The following is a 25,566-nucleotide window of genomic DNA, read 5'->3' as shown; positions in this document are numbered from 1 at the left end:
TTTAGGTCACTTGTAATTAGCCTTATATGGTTCTCAATCAGGGACAGGTGTTTGACGTTTTCCTCTGATTGAGAACCATATAAAGGTTGGCTGTTCACAATGTTTGTTTGTGGGTGATTGTCTTCCGTGTCTGTGTATGTTGCACCACACGGGACTGTTTCGGTTTGTTCGTTCATGTATGTAGACTGTTCCTGTTCGTGCGTTCTTCGTCTATTTGTAAGTTCTCAAGTCAGGTCTGTCTACATCGTTTATTTGTTTTGTAGTTGATTCAAGTGTTTTTCGTGTTTTCGTTTTCGTCTGTAAATAAATCATTATGTATTCACAACCCGCTGCATTTTGGTCATCCGATCCTTCTCTCCTCTCCTCGTCCGAGGAGGAGGAAGAACTAGACACCCGTTACATATAGCCTACCTTCTAGGAGAGGGATGATTTTCAGACTTGGGTGATCAATATGGGTGATCAATATTTATTTCTAAGCAATGTAGTAAACTTTACCCTAATCATATTTAGGAATGATATTTCGTTGAAAAGATAACTGCCTGGTGCTTCTCCGCCCAAGCATAGGCTTTAGACTACTCTATTTCATTGAGACCACACCCACACCTGGTCTTGCACATATGGCTAATGAATTGGAAACAGCAAGAATGATGAGATTGGACACGTGCACTTTCTCTTGAGCTACGTTTTGCATATAGGATATAGCCTACGTTTTAGGATTATTTGCAGCAAGACAAATAAATGGGTAACAAATATTTAATGAAAATGTGCATCGCTCACTCACCACGGTAGCCTTTTGCGTTGCGCCTTTTCAATGATGATAAAAAAACATGTATTGCACCTTGACTAACGTTGGTTGAGCATCCTCCACTTATTTTCATTATCCACATTTTATTTACAGACACTGTAGTAAAATATAGTCAGTCTACTCTATTTCATTGAGACCACACTACTACTAGGCACACTTGATCTCGCATGCCCAACATGGAGGTAGGCTACTTAACTTTAAGCAGGAAATTCTGTAAGTGTGTGAATAACGTGACAAAGATGTGCTTTTAATATCCATAGGTAGGCTAACGCACACAACACAGAAAGACGACTGTTTCCAAATAATCCACGGGACAACAAAAATATTTTCATCCCAAAATTGTCAGTCTTACTACCCACTCCCAACCGCAGCATGAAAAATGCAGACCGTGCTGAAATGTTCCACGGGCATCCAACTGGAATGCAGCCCTCTACCTCTGGCCTTATTTTTGGCGTTTATCCCAAAACCCTATTCTTTCCCATTCAATGAATATCCCCCATAGTAATCGTTGAACGAACCAGAGGTAACTAATTTCAGTTTTTTAATAATGCAAACTGGCAAACTCCTAGTGATGGGTCGTTCGGGAACGAGTTGACTCTAAGAGCCGGCTCTTGTAGGTGAACGTTTTCGAGCCGGCTCGCATATTAGAAGAGCCAAATCTATTTATAAAAATATAAAATTCAAATAACAAAAAAAAATTATAATATAGGCCTAAATGTTCAAGTGCACACATTCGTTCTGACTGTCTGCTCAAACTAACAGCCTCACCTGTTGTTCCTGTCAATCAGACACGCAGTGTCAACCAATGAACCAAAGATGCGTGAGGGAGGGCCGAGCCAACTCACTCACAGTCACACACTTAGCAGCCGAGGAGAGAGAGGAAGGACAGCTGGAAAATGAGTCGGAAGCACAGTAGCATTTGGATGTATTTTAATATTGTAGACAATGTTAGAGCACAGTGTAGAATTTTCAAAAACAAAATCTCATAAAGCTGGTTCTACGCACAACCTACACCGGCATATGCGAACTGTGCACCCAACTGTGAAGCTAGCTTTAGCGGAGCTTTGAGAAACTAGCGGGCCTGCTAGTGATAGTGGTCGAGCCAGAACCTCCAGACGTGGAGATGTATCTACTCAGTCAAGTCGGCCTACTCTGCGAACCACCAACAAAGTCTTCTATGGACCAGTTTATGCCAAAGTCTATGTCTGTAGCAAAAGAAGGCCAAATTGATATTGCATTGGTTAAAATGATTGCCACTGATTTCCAGACATTTTCGATCACGGAGGACAGAGGTTTTAGAACGTATAGCAATAGTCTAAATCCAATGTACACAATCCCAAGCAAGAAAACCCTTTCAAAAATCACTTATTCCATGACTGTACGAGAGCACACAGGCTTCAGAGCGGGAAAGAGTCCAAAAAGCTACTGCAGTTTGCCTTACCACTGACTGCTGGACATCAAGGGTAACCACTTCTTACATGTCGGTTACATGTCACTTCATTGAAGATTTTTCGATGTCTAGCTGTCTTCTGGACTGCTTTGAATTCAGTGACAGACACACCTCAGAGAACTTGGCAGAGGAACTGTTGAGAGTGGCCAGAGAATGGCAAGTAGATGGAAAAGTGGTCTGTTGTGTTAGCGACAATGCAGCTAATATAAACAAAGCCATGAAAATGTTTAAATGGACCCATCATCCATGTCTTGCCCACACAATCAACCTGATTGTAAGAGATGCTCTGAAGGTGATGAAGTCCACTGTGGACAAAGTGAAAGCAGCTGTGGAATACTTCCACAGGAGCACAGTAGGTGCTAAAAAACGAAAGTCTACACAATGCCAGATGGGAATGCCTGAGCTGAGGCCTAAATAAGACTGCACTACAAGGGGGAATTCAACATTTTATTTGTTGAAGCGGATTCTTGAGTCAACGGATGCCATCATCTCTACCCTGGCCATTGTCAATGCACCTGTTGATGTGCTGACCCAAGAGGAATGTGAGGAGGTGTACAGCATCCTGGAACCCTTTGAGCAGGTCACTGTGGAGATCAGTGGAGGTACAGTAAGCAGTTATTACAACATCATTATTTAATCCAGTATTATACATGTATATGAGCAGTAGATGATAATGTAGTACCAGTAGACAAAACATGAACCTGAACTAATAAGTTACTGTTCTCTCTTTTCAGCAATGTGACAGCCTCAAAAAGTATACTCCTGTGTAAGGGAGTATGGTTGGTAGGTGATCAAATACTTATGTCATGCAATAAAATGCAAATTAATTACTTAAAAATCATACAATGTGATTTCCTGGATTTTTGTTTTAGATTCCGTCTCTCACAGTTGAAGTGTATCTATGATACAAATTACAGACCTCTACATGCTTTGTAAGTAGGAAAACCTGAAAAATCGTCAGTGTATCAAATACTTGTTCTCCCCACTGTATATATATATATATTTTGATTCACACTTTTTTGGTTACTACATGATTCCATATGTGTTATTTCATAGTGTGACGTCTTCACTATTATTCTACAATGTAGAAAGTAGTAAAAATAAAGAAAAACCCTTGAATGAGTAGGTGTTCTAAAACTTTTGACTGTTAGAGTACATTTTGAAAAGTTGAAAAAATCCATGTAATATAGTCTACACCTTCACAATAAATCCATGATTTACTTTAGACAGGTCTAACGAAACATGATATGAAGAAAATGTTGTCTATTTCAGAAGAACAGAATAGCATACTCTGAGTTGACCGTATGATAGGTCCTGACCTGGCTATGACATATGGCTGTGGGCTACACTAGATTATTTAGCAGACAAAATTTGCTTAGTGGCATTATTTTATATTATTTTACAGTATGAAGAATACAATTGAACAAAGCTGAATAAAATAGAAAGGATATTTTCTCCAAACAATTTGAGGGAGTGCACACATGCGGCTATTCTGTGTTGAGCGGTTAAGAAAGAATTAGGTATTCCTATATGCTTAATTTAGAGTTATTAATGTAGTGTTCTACAAACATTGGGCTATACGTTTTGATTTTTAATACATTGTAAGGCATGAGCTCCGCTTTGTTTTTTGCACCTGCTGTACACACTTCCTCAGTCTCTCATTCACAATTAGAGAAGCACTTGATAATGCCTCAAATTTCCCAGGGGCATCCTCTTTGTGTGGCCATAATGCACTGGAAAAAAACTCCATGCCTTTTGCAGCCCTTCTCCCGAGTGCTACCTGCTCCAAAGCACTTCTCGTTCACAGGCTACAAGTGAAGACAGACATCGGGGACGCAATTGCGCGCATCCTTATCCAATTCCTAGGTGCATAATGAAGATATTGGAAGAACTGTCCACATTTACTTTTCGTCAGGCCTAACAAACAGCAAAAGCACTAGCCTATGTCAATCTACTATCCCCCATAGTATACAAGTTGTTCCTATTATATTCTGTGCGATAAATAAATATTCCATAGTCTGGGACAGTTGTGAGATGTGATAGATCACAAATTAATACAACCACTACCATCAAAAAAACTTTTTTACACAATGAGGTTGACGCAACAGTTCAGAACATTTAGCTCAAAATGTTGATAAACTATTAGGCTATTTCTTCACATTATAAGCACAGCAATGCACACACGACAGTAGACTAAGGGCAAATGTTCCATTAGTGGGAAAACACCATTATCAAAATTGACCACAAATGTGAATATGCATGTAACGCTTTTATTATAAAGGTGTATTTTTATGGTGAAAATTATCTTCTCCAAACTTGAAACTCACATGCTGCTTATGTTTGCCAGTTAAGCTCTACACCCCTTGTAAAGGAGATTAATGTGCTTAATTTTAAGAAGTTATTTGGCCACTTTAGCTATAATCTTATCAAAACATATAGGCCTATGGGCTAGTCTACATGAAGTGCGTGACTATGATTCTGAAAAGTTTTTTTTTTAAATTGGCATTGTTTCTTGCCTTAAACTGGGCTTCATTCACAAGTGATAATATATAATTCACAACTGATAAGCTAATAGTCACCCATCAGACTATTCTTGATTTAATCTTGACTTTACATTTACTAAATAATGTATGCATAGTCACTTCACCCCTACCTACATGTACTAATTACCTAGACTAACCTGTACCCCTGCACATTGACTCGGTACCGGTACCCCCTGTATATAGCCTCGTTATTGCTATTTTATTGTGTTACTTTTGTATTATTTTTACTCTTTCTTGAACTGCACTGTTGGTTAAGGGCTTGTAAGTAAGCATTTCACAATAAGGTCTACACCTGTTGTATTCGGCGCATGTGACAAATAAAGTTGTATTTAATGTGTGAAATTCGTTTTGATATAGAATGGACCATTATCATGCACCTGTCTCGAAACAGGGGCAGGGAAAAAATGCCTGTCATCTGGACTTACAATAGCAAATGGAAGACACTTTTCCTGTGGTTAATTATCATGCCAGCCAGGTAGGTTATACACCTGTCGTAAAGATAAGCAATGTGCTTAATATTTGCTTAATATTAGGAAAGTTGAGAAATAAATACAGTTGGCCTAGCCTATAGAAAGCTGATGAAATCCTCCTCTTTTTAAGAGGCCCTCACTCTGTTTTCTCAAGCAATTTCATAGTCTATAGAAATGTTGCTCATGGGCTCTCATGAAGTGTTTGATTAGATTTCGATTACATTTGCAATGATGTCAGAGTGATTCCAGGGACAATAGAGTGGCTAATATGGTCATCGCAACAGCCCTATACCCTCCGCCAAGCCTAACCTTAACCATTAGTGGGGAAAACGACCCAAGATAAGAGTATCCGGGCAACTTCACCTTACTCAATTCTGCTGTCTCCTGGGCTCCCTCACCTGCTGATGGACACCTCACTGAGACATGGGCTGGGTGACCTGGAGATGACCGCTACAACAGAAGGCTGCTGCTGCTGCTTCTCAGAGGGCTCCTCCACTAGTGATGTCATCAATACGCAGCAGGCCTCTGAGTCACTGGGGCTGGGATCACTCTGTTCCTGTTGTGCTGCCTTATCTACAGGATGGAGGGAAAATAACATGGATCATAACATGAATAACATGATCATAAAACTGGTATAAAATCATTTAGTGGTGAGAAAATGAGCTATGAGGAATCTGTGCTAGGAAACTTTGCTTGAAATCCATGTCATGGTTTATAATCTGGATCGGTCCTATTTTAACGTTGTAAACATGATTTGAGCAGACTGTGTGATAGATGCTAAAGTCATCCATGTTAAATTATATCTTATCCCATAGATATTTCCCCAAGGTAATGGGGAATAGTTTTAACCACAAACACACTACTGTCTTCTAGGCAGAGAGCAAAAGGTTCATGACCAGCAGTTAATGATATTACATATGTGGCTGACATTCTGAAGTGTGACTAATGCATTATGAATATGATTACCTCTGCGTGTACTGATGTTTCGGTCTATGATGGGGGATTTCCATGGAACAGAAATACTTTATTTGGCAACAGTTGATCGCCATGTGGGTGTTTTTTTAAAGGAGCAAGCCAACAGCATGCTAGGTAGTGCTAGGTATCAACAGCATATCCAGCACGGGCTGGAAGCTACAGCGAGCCGCGATTAGTCAATGTTGCTGCCATATCGCCAATAATTTGCAACTTGAAGCCTGCCCTGTTCATGCTCTGTTTGACTAGCTCCACTAGCTTCAAACACCTCGGCGCTAGCTTGGTGTTTAGTCTTGCCTTCCACTGAAAATTAATAGGCACCATCACTGTCACCAAGTGTGACCTTTTTCAAGACATACTGGGCATGTATCCCAATACAGCTCGTGGGTGTTTTGCATGTCAGCAAAAAATAATATACAGAATAAATCATGTTGAAAGAAGTTTCCAAATGGTATGCAATGCATTTGTTTATTTTTTTGCTTACGTGCAAAGACGATCAACACATGCAGAGGTAAGAGTGTGTTTATTGTCTTTCATAATGAATTGTACTCTGGGGCTGTAATTCCTTGCACCACATGAGAAAGATGGCATGGGTATGGTGGTGTCAAATCAAATCAAACTTGGTCACATGCGCCGAATACAACAAGTGTAGACCTTACAGCGAAATACTTACTTACAAGCCCTTAACCAACAGTACAGTTCAAGAAGAGTTAAGAAAATATTTACCAAATAAACTAGAGTAAAAAATAATACAAAACTAACACAATAACAAAAGAATAATGAGGATAAATACAGGGGGTACCGGTACTGAGTCAGTGTGCGGGGATACAGGTTAGAGGTAATTTGTACATGTAGGTAAGGGTGAAGTCACTATGCATAGATGATAAACAGCTAGTAGCAGCAGTGTACAAAACAAATGGGGGGGGGGTCAATGAAATAGTCCGGAGGCCATTTGATTAATTGTTCAGCAGTCTTATGGCTTGGGGGTAGAAGCCGTTAAGGAGCCTTTTGGTACTAGACTTGGTGCTCCGGTACCGCTTGCCGTAGGGTAGCAGAGACTGGGTGACTGGAGTGTCTTGACAATTTATGAGCTTTCCTCTGACACCGCCTATTATATACAGTTAAAGTCCGAAGTTTACATACACTTAGGTTGGAGTGATTAAAACTCGTTTTCAACCACTCCACAAATATCTTGATAACCTCTAACGAGCCTCTACCCCGGATCCGGGAGCACCCCCCACCCCCCCACACTGATTAGCATCGCTAGCATAGCGTCACAATTAAATAGTAGCATCTAAATATCATTAAATCACAAGTCCAAGACACCTAATGAAAGATACAGATCTTGTGAATAAAGCCACCATTTCAGATTTTTAAAATGTTTTACAGGGAAGACACAATATGTAAATCTATTAGCTAAACACGTTAGCAAAAATCACAATTTTTCTTTGTCCACCATTTTCTCTCAACACCAGTAGCTATCACCAATTCGGCTAAACTAAGATATTGATAGCCACTAACCAAGAAAAAACCTCATCAGATGACAGTCTGATAACATATTTAGGGTATAGGATAGGTTTTGTTAGAAAAATGTGCATATTTCAGGTAGATATCATAGTTTACAATTGCACCCACCGTCACAAATGGACTAGAATAAATACATAGAGCAACGTGTATTACCTAATTACTAATCATCAAACATTCGTAAAAATACACAGCATACACTAATCGAAAGACACAGATCCTGTGAATACAGACAATATTTCAGATTTTCTAAGTGTCTTACAGCGAAAACACAATAAATCGTTATATTAGCATACCACATACGCAAACGTTACCCGAGCACTGATTCTAGCCAGAGAGCGATATCGTATCATCGCCAAAATATATAAATTTTTTCACTAACCTTCTCAGAATTCTTCAGATGACACTCCTGTAACATCATATTACAACATACATATACAGTTTGTTCGAAAATGTGCATATGTAGCCACCAAAATCATGGTTAGACAATGACAAAAGTAGCACAGCTGGTCAGAAAATGTCGTGCACCATATTAGACAGTGATCTAGTCTTATACATAAATACTCATAAACTTGACAAAAAAATATAGGGTGGACAGCGATTGATAGACAATTTAATTCTTAATACAATCGCGGAATTACATTTTCTAAATTATCCTTACTTTTCAATACAGGTTGCGCCAAGCAAAGCTACATCTAACAAAATGGCAGAACGTGCGTTTGTCATTTTTCTACAGAACAACGATTTATCATCTTAAATATTTCTTACTATGAGGCGATCTTCCATCAGATTCTTGGGCAATGAATCCTTTCTTGGGTCTAATCTTCTTTTGGTCGAAAGATGTCCACTTGTCCGTCGAAATGCTCACTAACGTACGATCGGGACCCCGAAACGTGCCCGGAGCTTCAAAGTCTATTACAAAGCAATGCCTCAAAATCGCAATAAACGGATATAAATTGCTATAAAACGGTTTAAATTAACTACATTATGATGTTTCTAACACCTATAACGAGTAAAAACATGACCGACGCTATATTACTGGCTAAACCAAGACTTGGAAAAAGGCCAGCCAGATATCCTTCTTGCGTTGAGCGCAGACTCCAAAGGAATCCTACTTCCGGTCTTTGGTCATTTATAGAGCCTGTGATTGCGCAATAGACTCCATTCAAATTGTCATCACTTACTGACATCTAGTGGAAAGCGTGGGCAGTGTTTGTATCTCATAGGATTAACAGAGACTTTAAAAACTGATCTGGAACCAGAGGCCAAGATGTCTAAATCTCACACACTGGGAGGAAAAGTGCCGTAGAATGAGTTCTGTTTCACTCAGAGACATAATTCAAACGACTATATAAACTAGAGAGTGTTTTCTATCCAATAATAACAATAATATGCATATTGTACGAGCAAGAATTGAGTACTAGGCAGTTTAATCTGTAGAGTTAATTATGCTAATGCGAAATAGCACCCCCTATAGTTGCAAGAAGTTAACAAACGATAGTTATGGCAAGTCGGTTAGGACATCTACTTTGTGCATGACACAAGCCATTTTTCCAACAATTGTTTACAGACAGATTATTTCACTTATAATTCACTGTATCACATTTCCAGTGGGTCAGAAGTTTACATACACTAAGTTGACTGTGTCTTTAACCAGCTTGGAAATTCAAGAAAATTACATCATGGCTTTAGAAGCTTCTGATAGGCTAATTGACATCATTTGAGTCAATTGGAGGTGTAAATGTGGATGTATTTAAAGGCCTACCTTCAAACTCAGTGCCTCTTTGCTTGACATCATGGGTAAAAAAAAGAAATCAGTCAAGACCTCAGAAAAAAATTGTGGACCTCCACAAGTCTGGTTCATCCTTGGGAGCAATTTCCAAATGCCTGAAGGTACCATGTTCATCTGTACAAACAATAGTACGCAAGTATAAACATCATGGGACCACGCAGCCATCATACCGCTCAGGAAGGAGACGCGTTCTATCTCCTAGAGATGAATGTACTTTTGTGCGAAAGGTGCAAATCAATCCCAGAACAACAGCAAAGGACCTTTTGAAGATGCAGGAGGAAACAGGTACAAAAGTATCTATATCCACAGTAAAATGAGTCCTATATCGACATAACCTGAAAGTCCACTCAGCAAGGAAGAAGCCACTGCTCCAAAACCGCCATAAAAAAGTCAGACTATGGTTTGCAACTACACATGGGGAAAAAGATCATAGTTTTTGGAGAAATGTCCTCTGGTCTGATGAAACAAAAATAGAACTGCTTGGCCATTATGACCATCGTTATGTTGGAGGAAAAAAGAGGAAGCTTGCAAGCCGAAGAACACCATCCCAACCGTAAAGCACGGGGGTGGCAGCATCATGTTGTGGGGGTGCTTTGCTGCAGGAGGGACTGGGGCACTTCACAAAATAGATGGCATCATGAGGAAAGAACATTATGTGGATATATTGAAGCAACATCTCAAGACATCATTCAGGAACTTAAAGCTTGGTTGCAAATGGGTCTTCCAAATGGACAATGACCTCAAGCATACTTCCAAAGTTGTGGCAAAATGGCTTAAGGGCAACAAAGTCAAGGTATTGGAGTGAATATCACAAAGCCCTGACCTCAATCTTATAGAAAATGTGCGGGCAGAACTGAAAAAGTGTAGGCGAGCAAGGAGGCCTACAAACCTGACTCAGTTACACCAGCTCTGTCAGGAGGAATGGGCCAAAATTCACCCAACTTATTGTGGGAAGCTTGTGGAATGCTACACGAAACGTTTGACCCAAGTTAAACAATTTAAAGTCAATGCTACCAAATACTAATTGAGTGTATGTAAACTTCTGACCCACTGGGAATGTGATGAAAGAAATAAAAGCTGAAATAAATCATTCTGTCTACTATTATTCTAACATTTCACATTTTTACAACAAAGTGGTGATCCTAACTGACCTAAGACAGGGAATACCCTAAGGCGCTACCCTCTGTAGCGCCTTACGGTCAGATGCCGAGCAGTTGCCATACCAGACGGTGACCCAACCGGCCAGGATGCTCTCAATGGTGCAGCTGTAGAACCTTTTGAGGATCTGGGGACCCATGCCAAATCTTTTCAGTCTTCTGAGGGGGAAAATGTTTTGTCGTGCCCTCTTCACAACTGTCTTGGTGTGTTTGGACCATGATAGATCGTTGGTGATGTGGTCACCAAGGAACTTGAAACTCTCGACCCGCTCCACTACAGCCCCGTTGATTTTAATGGGGGCCTGTTTGGTCCACCTTTTCCTTTTGCCCACGATCAGCTCCTTTGTCTTGCTCACATTGAGGGAGAGGTGTTTGTCCTGGCACCACACTGCCAATTCACTGACCTCCTCCCTATAGACTTAGCACTGTTGTGTCGTCAGCAAACTTAATGGTGTTGGAGTCATGTTTGGCCACGCAGTCGTGGGTGAACAAGGAGTACAGGAGGGGAATAAGTACACCCCCCTGAGGGGCCCCTGTGTTGAGGATCAGAATGATAGACGTGTTGTTGCATACCCTTACAACCTGGGGGTGGCCCGTCAGGGAGTCCAGGATCCAGTTGCAGATGGAGGTGTTTAGTCCCAGGGTCCTTAGCTTAGTGATGAGCTTCGTGGGCACTATGGTGTTGAACGCTGAGCTGTAGTCAATGACTAGCATTCTCACATAGGTGTTCCTTTTGTACGGGTGGGAAAGGGCAGTGTGGAGTGTGATTGAGATTGCGTCATCTGTGGATCTGTTGGAGCTGTATGCAAATTGGAGTGGATCTAGGGTATCCAGGAGGATACTGTTGATGTGAGCCATGACCAACCTTTCAAAGCAATTCATGGCTACCGACGTGAGTGCTATGGGCCGGTATTCATTTAAGCAGGTTACCTTTGGTGGTCTGCTTGAAACAAGTAGGTATTACAGACTCGGTCAGGGAGAGGTTAAAAATGTCAGTGAAGACACTTGCCAGTTGGTCCACGCATGCTTCAGTACACGTCCTGGTAATCCATCTGGCCTCATGGCCTTGTGAATGTTGAACCTGTTTAAAGGTCTTTCTCACATCGGCTACCGAGAGTTATCACAAAGTCATCCAGAACAGCTGGTGCTCTCATGCATGCTTCATTTTTGCTTGCCTCGAAGCGAGCATAAAAGGCATTTAGCTGTTTGGTAGGCTCGCGTCACTGGGCGGCTCGCGTCTGGGTTTCCCTTTGTAGTCCGTAATAGTTTTCAAGCCCTGCAAAATTGGACGAGGGTCAGAGCCAGTGTAGTAAGATTCAATCTTAATCCTATATTGACGCTTTGCTTGTTTGATGGTTTGTCTGAGGGCATAGCGGGATTTCTTATAGGCGTCCGGATTAGTGTCCCGCTCCTTGAAAGCGGCAGCTCTAGTTTTTAGCTCGACGCATAGCTCTAGCCTTTAGCTTGATGTATACATGGCTTCTGGTTGAGATATGTACGTACGCTCACTGTGGGGATGACGTCGTCGATGCACTTATTGATGAAGCCGATGACTGAGGTGGTATACTCCTCAATGCCATTGGATGAATCCCAGAACATATTCCAGTCTTGTGCGTAGCACCCGCGCCATCTGACCACTACCGTATTGAGCTAGTCACTGGTACTTCCTGCTTTAGTTTTTTCCCGTAAGCAGGAATCAGAAGGATAGAATTATGGTCAGATTTGCCAAATGGAGGGCGGTGGAGAACTTTGTATGCATCTCTGTGTGTGGAGTAAAGGTGGTCTAGAGTTTTTTTCCCTCTGGTTGCACATGTGACATGCTTGTAAAAATTTGGTAAAACTGATTTAAGTTTGCCTGCATTAAAGTCCCTGACCACTAGGAGCTCCGCTTCTGGGTGAGCATTTTCTTAGTGCCAGCATCGGTCTGTGGTGGTAAATAGACGGCTATGAATAATATAGATGAGAACTCTCTTGGTAGATAGTGTGGTCCACAGCTTATCATAAGGTACTCTACCTCAGGCGAGCAATACCTCAAAACTTCTTTAATATTAGACATCACGCACCAGCTGTTATTGACAAAAAGGCACACACCCCCACCCCTCGTCTTACCAGACGTAGCTTCTCTGTTCTGCCAGTGCATTGAAAATCCCTCCAGCTCTATATTGTCCGTGTCGTAGTTCAGCCACGGCTCGATGAAACATAGGATATTACAGTTTTAATTGTCCCGTTGGTAGGATAATCGTAGGTCATCCATTTTATTTTCCAATGATTGCATGTTAGCAAGTAGAATTGATGGCAATGGGAGTTTACTCGCTCGCCTACGGATTCTCAAAAGGCAGCCTGATCTGAATCCTCTTTTCCTCCGTCTTTTCTTCACACAAATTACATGGATCTGGGCCTGTTCCCGGGAGAGCAGTATATCTTTCTCGTCGGACTCGTTAAAGGAAAAAGCTTCTTCAGGTCCATGGTGAGTAATCCCATATCTGATATCCAGAAGTTATTTTCGGTCATAAGAGACGGTAGCAGCAACATTATGTACAAAATAAGTTAAAACAAAAGTTACAAACAACGTAAAAAAACGAACAAAATAGCACAATTTATTATGGGCATGTAAAACGTCTGCCATCCTCTTCGGCACCATTTTATCATGCATCTTTAAGGGGGCATGACTAATGCCCACATTGAGACATCACCATGACAGAACACGGATCAGAGCCAATATAAGAGGGCTGGCTGGGGTCATAGAGGTTCGAATAAGCTACCTCCTAATAAAGAAGATAGATTAAAGCTTATTGACTGAGCTCTGCTGAGAAGGCTGGGGGCTGTAAGAGGGTTAACACTGGTGACAGTGTTAACCCTCCTGTTTCATTCCCTCGGCATGCTAATAAGGGTTACGGTGGTACCTGCAGAGCTGGAGCCCACTCCCTGGTCCTCCTCTCCTCCCTCATCCCTCACTTTCTGCTTTATCTCCCTCTTCCTCGCAGTCTCCAGGCGACCCCGGACCTGGGCGATAAGGCGGGAGAACTCACTGTTATGCTGCTTCCCTGCAAGACAGAGGAGAAGGAGGGGTGAGAAACCAGGACAGGCACAAAGAGTACAGACATGCACATACACAGTCTCACACCCAGGCAGAGATATCCTGTTTTTGAACATTGCATAGCGGGAGACCTGCATTTCGATTCCATTTAACACTCAAAGAAAAACCCACATCCAAACACATAGAGAAACAAGTGTGGTTTAAGTCAGATAAATCAATGCACCTATCATACAAACTCCCTCCTACGTATTTTCATGTTACAGTGAATTCGGAAAGTAGCCTTATTCTAAAATTAATTAAATTACATTTTTTTCTTCGTCAATATACACACAATAACCCATAATGACAAAGCGAAAACAAGTTTTAGGACATTTTTGCAAATGCATTAAAAATAAAAAAACAGAAATAGCTTATTTACATAAGTATTCAGACCCTTTGCTATGAGACTCAAAATTAAGCTCAGGTGCATCCTGTTTCCATTGATCATCCTTGAGATGTTTCTACAACTTGATTGGAGTCCACCTATAGTAAATTCAATCGATTGGAAATTATTTGGAAAAGCACACACCTGTCTATATAAGGTCCCACAGTTCACAGTGCATGTCAGAACAAAACCAAGCCTTGAGGTCAAAGGAATTGTCTGTAGAGCTCCGACACAAGATTGTTTCGAGGCACAGATCTGGAGAAGGGTACCAAAAAATGTCTGCAGCATTGAAAGTCCCCAAGAACACAGTGGCCTCCATCATTCTTAGATGAAAGAAGAGCTGGCCACCCGGCCAAACTGAGCAATCAGGGCAGAAGGGCCTTGGTCAGGGCGGGGACCAAGAACCCGATGGTCACTCTGACACAGCTCCAGAGTTCCTCTGTGGAGATGGGAGAACCTTCCAGAAGGACCACCATCTCTGCAGCACTCCACCAATCAGGCCTTTATGGTAGAGTAGCCAGACGGAAGCCACTCCAGAGCCCGGACTTGAGCCCGATTGAACATCTCTGGAGATCAGAAAATAGCTCTGAAGCGACGCTCCCATCCAACCTGACAGAGCTTGAAAGGATCTGCAGAGAGCAATGGTAGAAACTCCCCAAATACAGGTGTGCCAAGCTTGTACCCAAGAAGACCCAAGGCTGTAATCGCTGCCAAAGGTGCTTCAACAAAGCACTGAGTAAAGGGTCTGAATACTTATGTAAATGTAATATCAGTTTTACATTTTTAATACATTTGCAAACATTTCTAAAAACCTGTTTTTGCTTTGCCATTATGGGGTATTGTGTGTAGATTGATGAGGGGGAAAAAAACTATTTAATACATTTTAGAACAAGGCTGTAATGTAACAAAATGTGGAAAAAGTCAACGGGTCTGAATACTTTCTGAATGCACTGTATATCATAACTAGAGACATGCCCTCTGGAAGTGAGACAATGTTAATGTAAGGTCCTGGTGGGAGTTAGAACATAGAGGCCCTCTCTGTGTACATTGTTGAGAACAGCCCAATATCCAGTTGCAGTGAAGGGGAAGGACAGTGTGTCATGGGAGTTTTTTTTTGTTTTGAATAGCAAAAGACAAAAACACTCAGGGCTTTACTAATATGATATTTCAACTGACGAGGGAGAACTCCATAAAAAGGCCTCTCCGAGAGCTTATCAGCCTACGCAGAGTCGGTCAAATGATAACTAATGGATAAAGTTGGATAAATGGATAAAGTTTGCAGAAGGGTTTCAAGTAGAGGGCCAAAACAGATGGGTTCAGTTCAGCAGAACAAAAACATAAAATATGGGGGGGGGGGGGGTAAAAAATACAATAACATAACTGAGAACAAACTCCAGAGAATGTAAAACCAAGAGTATGGAATCGCAATTTCAGGGTTGTTATAATGAAACAATGGATCTGAGAGAAACAAAAAGCACAAAATATTTCTGCTCAGACCTCATACCTGGTTCCAGATTTAACTGAAAGGACAGTGTTTCATTCCCGTGCATATTACACTCCTCATAGCATACGTGTCCTGTCAATACAACTTAGGACCAAAGTAGTCCAGATCACACAGAGAACACACGCACCAGGACAGAATTGCATTACAACCGCCTGTGTAGTTAAGTGATTTCAACATGAGATTCCTTTCCTCTGCTGTGCCTGTTATAGCCATGTTCTGCAGGACATTTTGTTCTCTCAGCTAGAGCACAGCTAACCTCCACTCATCTCTTGTGATCTGACTATCTGACTAAAGCAGATCATATGGATAGTAGTGACGGGGGACAAAATTGATACAGTTACATGTCGGGATATTCTTTTTAAATAGGTACCCAATTTGTTTTCAGCACTTTTATTTCCATGACTGATAAGTTTTCTCATGGCTCTCGTCCCTGCAGCAGACATAAGGTGAGCAATATGTTTGGATCATGGAATCGCAATAAATATAGAATTGTGAGGACCGTGATAATATCGTATCGTGAGGTCCTTGGTAATTCCTAGCCCTAATGGATAGATCATCTGGAATCTGCTTAAGATATTCTCATTCTGATCACTTTCACATCTTGTACTGTAAACCAGTATCTAAAATCACGCATAAATCCCCATAAGACAAGACCAGACATCAGCGTTCTCCCATCTAAAACATTGTGAACAGATATTCAGCTTCTGAAAGCACTGGACCCTGGCTGCAGCTGCTTAGGCCATTCTTGCAGCACCAAACATTGCAGCAAGTCCGATGTTCAGAGTAAATTGAGTTGAAGTGTGTGCGTGTGCATGCATGTGTGTGTGCCCCTGCATGGTCCGCATTAGGCCTCCATTTCACGCCTCCTTCTTTCCCCGAACCCCGACTCAGCAGTACTGTTCTGTTTGCACATGTACTGTACAGTAAATTAGATTCACCAGATTCACCAAGCTGGGATATTCAGTGGCAGAACACTGATAAATTGTACCCGTTTGCTTGCTTATCAACAGGACTTTACAAAGCAAGAACGATGAGGGCTAACATTGTGTTTTGGATTCTGAGGTATAAATATTTATTACAAAATACTTATTTTTGTACTCCGATTAGGCCTACAAGACCAGTGGCTGAATCAGACTATTATTCTGAGGACTGTTTCTGACGTGGCTATGACAGGTTTCCACCTTGAAGAGTCTTGAGTGAGACCACTGAATGAAGGTCAAAGAACCCACATTTTATTGGAAGGTCACTGTGATCTGATGGCATGTAATATTTGAATATCTTTGGAGGAATGAAAACAGACTTCAGTATATTACACCAACCAGTTAGAGCAGCATTCAGAAAGCCAAGGTGAATACACACAATTCATGGGTTCATTATTATTATTTATTTATTATTATTATTTATTTAATTATTATTCATCATGACTGTCCACGAGAATCCAAATAGGTCAGATCATGTTTGCAATAAATAACTTCACTCAGACACCCTCTCACCTGCAGGGGGGGAGAAGGGAACTGGTGGGGATTAACCACTCACGTCCTGTTGTAAATCAAGAAGATTCTGGTCTCCCGCTCCAATATTCATCAAAGGAATGTACTTTGTTCCAAGATATTCCTGCTGAAACTCGAACACGTTCAAAAGCAACTACTGGAACAATATCTCTAACCTAGAATGTGGGGAGTGGTCAGAGGCCATCTATAGAACACTGTAGTTTTTTCATTTTTTCTGTAATGTCATTATAGATGTTATTGATGGGTTCTGATTTCTTAACTTTTGAAATCATGAAATATACTTATTCATTTCACTGAGGGAGAGGGTAACGTATAACGTTTACATTATGTCAGGATATGTTATTGTTAGCCATTAGGGATCCTATGGGAGGAGAAGAGACACAGTCTGGTACAAGTCACCATGACAGCCGTAAGTTGGGGAGGAGTAAGGAATTTGGGCAGAGGTCAGGTTAGATGAAGTGAGGAAGAACATATCACTAATATTCTGGATAGCAAAAGAGGTGTATTGGTTCAGATGTGTACGGAGGGGCTCAGCATAGGAGCAAGGGTTAAATATCAGCACTTGTGTGAATATTTTCTTTGTCTTATGCAGCTGTATGACCCAGTGGGCAAATAAACTTAGTTTGAGCTTGATTAAGCATCCGTGAGTTTTTTTACTCTGTTTATTTAGAACCTAACATTATAAAGGAAATACTGTAACCTGGAACATATACCCACTACATGTACGAAGTTTCCATACTATGCGTTGTGCATGTTAAAAAAATATATATTATAATTATAAAAGCGTTTTTGTTAAAAGAGGGATGTGATGAGAAAATACAAGATAATTGTTTTACATAACTTTGTACAAGTGACAAGTCATGCCTCTGAGTGAGGTCAGAGAGCGTGTCAGCTTGACGAAACAGCCACTTTCAAACAAGCTATATAAAATGTTGGGTTAAGAAATTAACATAATATACCAGAAAAGCGTTGACCTGCAGCTGCACGTTTAAAGTGGTCTGAACTTTGAATCTCAACACGAGGTAGAGACGACAAACTCACCTCCCGGACAATCACTGGTATGGCTGATTAGCCATCCTAAGTAAAGTATCTTCAAAAGCGAATTTAAGTGGGCCCATTCTACTACTCTGCTCAAACCATCATATTACACTACTCTCATCACCCACTGTGAACCATCGTCACGGCTGGCTAGCCTATCTTCAAAGAATCTGAAAGAGCTAATGGAAGGAAAATAAACTCTGTAGTTCTGTTCAGGACTACACAAGTCAACTGAAAACTACAGAGAAGAACAACAGTAGAAGACTTTTTGGAACACTTTTGGACAATCAGAGTCTTACAAATGTGCCGGGGAAAAGGCACAACTTCCTTTCCAAGGTGGCCCTGTCCACCCAGAGAGATCCGGCGAACAAAGGAATTTCATGTAAATACATTCATGATTTCTTACTCCAAGCAGTTCATGGGCAAAATATGTGATTTCTGTAAGAGAGAGTAGTTTCTAAATGTACCAAAGTTAAGTGTCTCTGTACCTCTCTCCATCACTTTTGTAACAAGCAGCCATAATGTTGTCAGTCAGCTAGGGACCTGTTTTTAAAGTAGTAACTGTGTATTTTTATCCTGTGTTACCATTAATTAGCTAGTAAATAAATAGTAAACCAATTTGTGTTGTACTGAATCATAAGTAAGGCTCAGGTTTTAGCAGATGCAAGGTTACAACTGTTCAGAATGATGATATGATACAAGGTTATGATTAATAAGTTGACTGTTTATAGATGTGATAGGTAAAGACCTTTTAGAGTTTAATTCGGGAGATGGTAACTCTTTAAAGAACCGCTCTCGTGGTGCCCCAGATCCTAATGAGTTAAATGATACATAATTAATTTAATCTGCTAACAATTAAACATAGTTAGTTGATTAGATAAATAACAGTCCTCAGATTCATTCTAAAGTCAAGTCACGACAATTACTTACTTGCCTGTGACTAATCTCGTTTTGGCCAGAGCTTTTCTTCTATTTTCATGTCAATACAATACCTGCTCATAGCTATTTGTTGGGTTTGAAATCAAGATATGCTGTATTTAATTCTGAAAATCATGTTAGTCTTTATGAAGCAAATTATAGCATAACTGAATTAACTTCCATCACTTGTTTGTTTCGTAGACAGGGACATTCCATGTACAGAGTGAACTCTAATGCGTGCAAAGCCTGCTTTCAAAGTTTTGTGGCAAAAAAAAATATGTTTCATATGCAGCCCCAGAGCGACAAAGCACCTTTTTGGCTGTAGTTCAAGTCTAAGCTGTAATGAAGAAATTACAGTTGCATGGACAAATACTGATCATTATCAAACCAGTAATTTACATCTAAACGAGCTCAAGACCTGGTATCTGTTCCAACTTCTATCTGTGTGACATCCTGTCAGCATCTGTTGAAGACCCATACTGCTGCCTTGCTTGCTCCTGTAGCCTAACTGACTCAAAATGGAGTACATATTTCTCAGTAGCAGGATGACTGTCTCCAGGAAATGCCATGTTTGATGTGGATCCAGTCACACAGTCACCTCGTTCTTATTGGCAACCCGTTAAGTCAATCACACAGGGACCACCACTCTGTGCGCGACGTGCACAAATGTCACCATCCGCAACTGATAAAATGTCACAACGACCTGCCTCCAGACATGGGTTCAGCTGCACACAGAGAAAGAGAGAAAAAGGGAGCCGAGAAGAAAGAAGAAGATCATAATCTCCTTTCTCTGGCCTTATCGTCTCAGGCTTTGATCCAGCTCAGGTGAGCAGCTTTCATGAACAATATCAAAACAGATGTCCTTAACGGTGAAACTTCCTTTTACTACTTGATGGCTAGATGGCAAATAGTCATTAAGATGAAATGATGGGTGTTTAATACTGTGCATGCATGGAGGCAGACGAGAGGGCTAAAGGTTAATTCCAACAAGCCGAAAATAAATGAGGTTTAATCTTTTTGAGGGGAAATTGCAGCATCTGGAATCAGAAGGACAGATAGAGAAGATGTACAGTGGGGAGAACAAGTATTTGACACACTGCCTATTTTTCAGGTTTTCCTACTTACAAAGCATGTAGAGGTCTGTAATTTTTATCATAGGTACACTTCAACTGTGAGAGACGGAATCTAAAAAAATCCAGAAAATCACATTGTATGATTTTTAAGTAATTCATTTTCATTTTATTGCATGACATAAGTATTTGATACATCAGAAAAGCAGAACTTAATATTTGCTACAGAAACCCTTGTTTGCAATTACAGAGCTGGAAGACCCAGCCACGACCCATCTTCAATGCTCTTACTGAGGGAAGGGGGTTGTTGGCCATCCATCCTCCCCGCAATACGGTGCAGTCGTCCTGTCCCCTTTGCAGAAAAGCATCCCCAAAGAATGATGTTTCCACCTCCATGCTTCACGGTTGGGATGGTGTTCTTGGGGTTGTACTCATCCTTCTTCCTCCAAACACGGCGAGTGGAGTTTAGACCAAAAAGCTCTATTTTTGTCTCATCAGACCACATGACCTTCTCCCATTCCTCCTCTGGATCATCCAGATGGTCATTGGCAAACTTCAGACGGGCCTGGACATGCGCTGGCTTGAGCAGGGGGACCTTGCGTGTGCTGCAGGATTTTAATCCATGACGGCTTAGTGTGGTACTAATGGTTTTCTTTGAGACTGTGGTCCCAGCTCTCTTCAGGTCATTGACCAGGTCCTGCCGTGTAGTTCTGGGCTGATCCCTCACCTTCCCTCATGATCATTGATGCCCCACGAGGTGAGATCTTGCATGGAGCCCCAGACCGAGGGTGATTGACCGTCATCTTGAACTTCTTCCATTTTCTAATAATTGCGCCAACAGTTGTTGCCTTCTCACTAAGCTGCTTGCCTATTGTCATGTAGCCCATCCCAGCCTTGTGCAGGTCTACAATTTTATCCCTGATGTCCTTACACAGCTCTCTGGTCTTGGCCATTGTGGAGAGGTTGGAGTCTGTTTGATTGAGTGTGTGGACAGGTGTCATTTATACAGGTAACGAGTTCAAACAGGTGCAGTTAATACAGGTAATGAGTGGAGAACAGGAGGGCTTCTTAAAGAAAAACTAACAGGTCTGTGAGAGCCGGAATTCTTACTGGTTGGTAGATGATCAAATACTTATGTCATGCAATAAAATGCAAATGAATTACTTAAAAATCATACAATGTGATTTTCTGGATTTTTTTGATTCCGTCTCTCACAGTTGAAGTGTACCTATGATAAAAAATTACAGACTTCTACATGCTTTGTAAGTAGGAAAACCTGCAAAATCGGCAGTGTATCAAATACTTGTTCTCCCCACTGTATGTGAGAACTGACGGAAAAGGCAACAGATTTTTTCTAATACTGTTTTAAACGTTTTGGTCTCTAATCTTAACATTTCAAGATGAAGTTCAATAATAGAGATAAAATTGCCTCAGTTTTTGTTTCTTTTAGGGTAGGTTAAGGCCACCATTAGCCATAAGAGCATATGATATTATAACGCACCAGCATAGAGCAATACATGTAGTAAAGGAGTAATTACAAAAAGAACATTGAATGCAGAGAGACATCCGAGTGAAAAATAGAATCATTGTTCAGTTATAAAATGTCATCAACTGTCAGTAATTGCCTGGGCACAAATAAATGGCTTATTATGAATCACAGATGTTTGATGGAATGAGGAACATGTGCAGAGGAAAATGGTGGTAACCTGGTTTCTTATCTAGCTATTCTTCTGTTGGGCATAGGCTGTATCCTGAAGCCAGATGTCTTGGCAGAGGGTCAGGGTAATAATTAGGTAGATATGATGCTATACACTGTATACAGTTGTCACGCCCTGGCCTTATTATTCTTTGTTTTCTTTATTATTTTAGTTAGGTCAGGGTGTGACATGGGTAATGTTTATGTTTTGTTGGATTTGGGTGTTTATTTGGTAAAGGGGTTATGGGGTGTAGTAGATGGTTTTGTGTTGAGTGTATATGTCTAGCGTTGTCTATGTTGGTTAGTTATCTAGGAGAGTCTATGGTTACCTGAATGAGTTCCCAATTAGAGACAGCTGATTTCGGTTGTCTCTGATTGGGAGCCTTATTTAGGGTAGCCATAGGCTCTCATTGGTTGTGGGTAATTGTCTATGTAGAACGTTTGTAGCCTGTATTTATGTGCACAACGTTTGTAGCTTCACGGTCGTTTTGTTGTTTTGTTAAAGTGTTTCGTGTCGTGTTCATCTTCGTCTTTTAAAATAAAAGAAGATGGCTTATTTTCCAACTGCTGCATTTTGGTCCGTCAATCCGCCATACGATCGTGACAGAATTACCCACCATAGGACCAAGCGGCATGACCAGCGGCAACAGGAGCAATACAAGGATTTATGGACATGGGAGGAAATTTTAGACCGGGAGGTACCAGGAGAATATAACCGCCCCAAAGCTGAGCTGGAGGCAGCGAAAGCAGAGAGGCGGCGATATGAGGAGCTAGCTCGGAGGCAGGAAAAGGAACCTACAAAGGATCTGGGTTACACTACGTGGGAGGAGATCGACAGGTGGGCGATCAACCCAGGGAGAGTGCCGGAGCCCGCCTGGGATTCTCTGGCGCAGTGCGAGGAGGGATACCGGCGAATGGAGGCAGCACAACGAAGCGGTAGGAAGCCTGTGGGAAAACCCAAAAAATTTCTTTGGGGGGGGCTTAAAGGGAGAGTGGCGAAGTCAGGTAGGAAACCTGCGCCTACTCCCTGTAATTACCGTGGAGAGCGAGAGTACGGGCAGACACCGTGTTACGCAGTAGAGCGCACGGTGTCTCCTGTACGTGTGCATAGCCCGGTGCGGGTTATTCCACCTCCCCGCACTGGCAGGGCTAGATTGAGTATTGAGCCGGATGTCATGAAGCCGGCCCTACATATCTGGCCACCAGTGCGTCTCCTCGGGCCGGTTTACATGGCACCAGCCTTACGCATGGTGTCCCCGGTTCGCCTACATAGCCCGGTGCGGGTTATTCCACCTCCCCGCACTGGTCGGGCAACGGGGAGCATTCAACCAGGTAAGGTTGGTCAGGCTCAATGCTCAAGGGAGCCAATACGCCTGCACGGTCCGGTATTTCCGGCGCCACCTCCCCGCCCCAGTTCAGTGCCACCAGTGCCTACACCACGTAACAGGCTTCCAGTGTGTCTCCAGAGCCCTGTTCCTCCTCCACGCACTCGTCCTATGGTGCGTGTCTCCAGCCCGGTATCACCAATTCCGGCACCACGCACTAAGCCTTTTGTGCGTCTCCAGAGTCCTGTGCATCCTGTTGCTGCTCCCCGCATTAGCCCTGAGATGCGTGTCCCCAGTCCGGTACCACCAGTTCCGGCCCCACGCACTAGGCCTAATGTGCGTCCCCAGGGTCCAGTATGCCCTGTTCCTGCTCCCCGCACTAGCCCTGAGATGCGTGTCCCCAGCCCGGTACCACCAGTTCCGGCATCACGCACTAGGCCTAATGTGCGCTCCCAGGGTCCAGTATGCCCTGTTCCTTCTCCCCGCACTAGCCCTGAGATGCGTGTCCCCAGCCCGGTGCCACCAGTCCCGGCACCACGCACCAGGCCTACAGTGCGCCTCAGCCGGCAGGAGTCTGCCGTCTGCACAGCGATGACTGAACTGCCCGTCTGCCAAGCGCCATCTGAGCCATCCGTCTCCCCAGCGCCATCTGAGCCATCCGTCTCCCCAGCGCCATCTGAGCCATCCGTCTCCCCAGCGCCATCTGAGCCATCCGTCTCCCCAGCGCCATCTGAGCCATCCGTCTGCAATGAGCCTGCAAAGCCGCCCGTCTGCCATGAGCCTGCAAAGCCGCCCGTCTGCCATGAGCCTACTGAGCCGCCCGTCTGCCATGAGCCTACTGAGCCGTCCGCCAGACAGGAGCCGCTAGAGCCGCCAGCCAGACAGGAGCCGCTAGAGCCGTCCGTCAGACAGGATCTGCCAGAGCCGCCAACCAGACAGGATCTGCCAGAGCCGCCAACCAGACAGGATCTGCCAGAGCCGCCAACCAGACAGGATCTGCCAGAGCCGCCAACCAGACAGGATCTGCCAGAGCCGCCAACCAGACAGGAGCAGCCAGATCAGTCAGCCAGCCATGAGCAGCCAGATCCGTCAGCCAGCCATGTGCAGCCAGATCCGTCAGCTAGCCATGAGCAGCCAGATCCGTCAGCTAGCCATGAGCAGCCAGATCCGTCAGCTAGCCATGAGCAGCCAGATCCGTCAGCTAGCCATGAGCAGCCAGATCCGTCAGCTAGCCATGAGCAGCCAGATCCGTCAGCTAGCCATGAGCAGCCAGATCCGTCAGCTAGCCATGAGCAGCCAGATCCGTCAGCTAGCCATGAGCAGCCAGATCCGTCAGCTAGCCATGAGCAGCCAGATCCGTCAGCTAGCCATGAGCAGCCAGATCCGTCAGCCAGCCATGAGCAGCCAGATCAGTCAGCCAGCCATGAGCAGCCAGATCCGTCAGCCAGCCATGAGCAGCCAGATCAGTTAGCCAGCCATGAGCAGCCAGATCCGTTAGCCAGCCATGAGCAGCCAGATCTGTCAGCCAGCCATGGGCCGTCCCTCAGTCCGGAGCTGCAGTCCCTCAGTCCGGAGCTGCAGTCCCTCAGTCCGGAGCTGCCATTCCTCAGTCCGGAGCTGCCCCTTACCCTGGTGCTGCCCCTTACCCTGGTGCTGCCCCTTACCCTGGTGCTGCCCCTTACCCTGGTGCTGCCCCTTACCCTGGTGCTGCCCCTGACCCTGGTACTGCCCCTTACCCTGGTACTGGTCCTTAGTCCGGAGCTGTCCCTTAGTCCGGAACTCCCCCTTAATGCAATGGGGTTAATGTGGAGGGGGGTCGTTTGGAGGAAGCCTAGGAGGTGGTTAGGTACTGTGGTGACGTGGGGACTACGACCAGAGCCGGAGCCGCCACCGTGGAGGGGAGCCCACCCAGACCCTCCCCTAGACTGTGTATGGTGCGCCCGGAGTTCGCGCCTCAAGGGGGGGGTTATGTCACGCCCTGGCCTTATTATTCTTTGTTTTCTTTATTATTTTAGTTAGGTCAGGGTGTGACATGGGTAATGTTTATGTTTTGTTGGATTTGGGTGTTTATTTGGTAAAGGGGTTATGGGGTGTAGTAGATGGTTTTGTGTTGAGTGTATATGTCTAGCGTTGTCTATGTTGGTTAGTTATCTAGGAGAGTCTATGGTTACCTGAATGAGTTCCCAATTAGAGACAGCTGATTTCGGTTGTCTCTGATTGGGAGCCTTATTTAGGGTAGCCATAGGCTCTCATTGGTTGTGGGTAATTGTCTATGTAGAACGTTTGTAGCCTGTATTTATGTGCACAACGTTTGTAGCTTCACGGTCGTT

At 43.1% G+C, this 25,566-nt stretch overlaps 1 protein-coding gene across 2 annotated transcripts in view; it reads right to left on the bottom strand.

Annotated features, from left to right (window-relative positions):
• Nucleotides 1-25,566, bottom strand: part of LOC129815464 (E3 ubiquitin-protein ligase RAD18-like) — a 111,187-nt gene that overhangs the window by 43,590 nt on the left and 42,031 nt on the right. Inside the window, exons 10-11 of one of the 2 annotated variants that reach the window (XR_008753434.1) lie at nucleotides 13,617-13,757; nucleotides 5,632-5,841 (exon numbers count right to left, since the gene is read on the bottom strand). Coding sequence is in view for 1 of the 2 variants with exons in the window: in XM_055869333.1 (XP_055725308.1) it covers nucleotides 5,667-5,841; nucleotides 13,617-13,757 (316 nt within the window). In the remaining variant the exon portion in view is untranslated. The remainder of the gene's footprint in view (nucleotides 1-5,631; nucleotides 5,842-13,616; nucleotides 13,758-25,566) is intronic. The other variant, XM_055869333.1, reaches the window with a different exon arrangement.

The sequence above is a fragment of the Salvelinus fontinalis genome, chromosome 18 (assembly GCF_029448725.1).
Source record: "Salvelinus fontinalis isolate EN_2023a chromosome 18, ASM2944872v1, whole genome shotgun sequence".
NCBI classification, from domain to species: Eukaryota; Metazoa; Chordata; class Actinopteri; order Salmoniformes; family Salmonidae; genus Salvelinus; species Salvelinus fontinalis.
The sequence above is the reverse complement of the archived record's forward strand: the minus strand, read 5'-3'. Positions and strand labels throughout refer to the sequence as shown.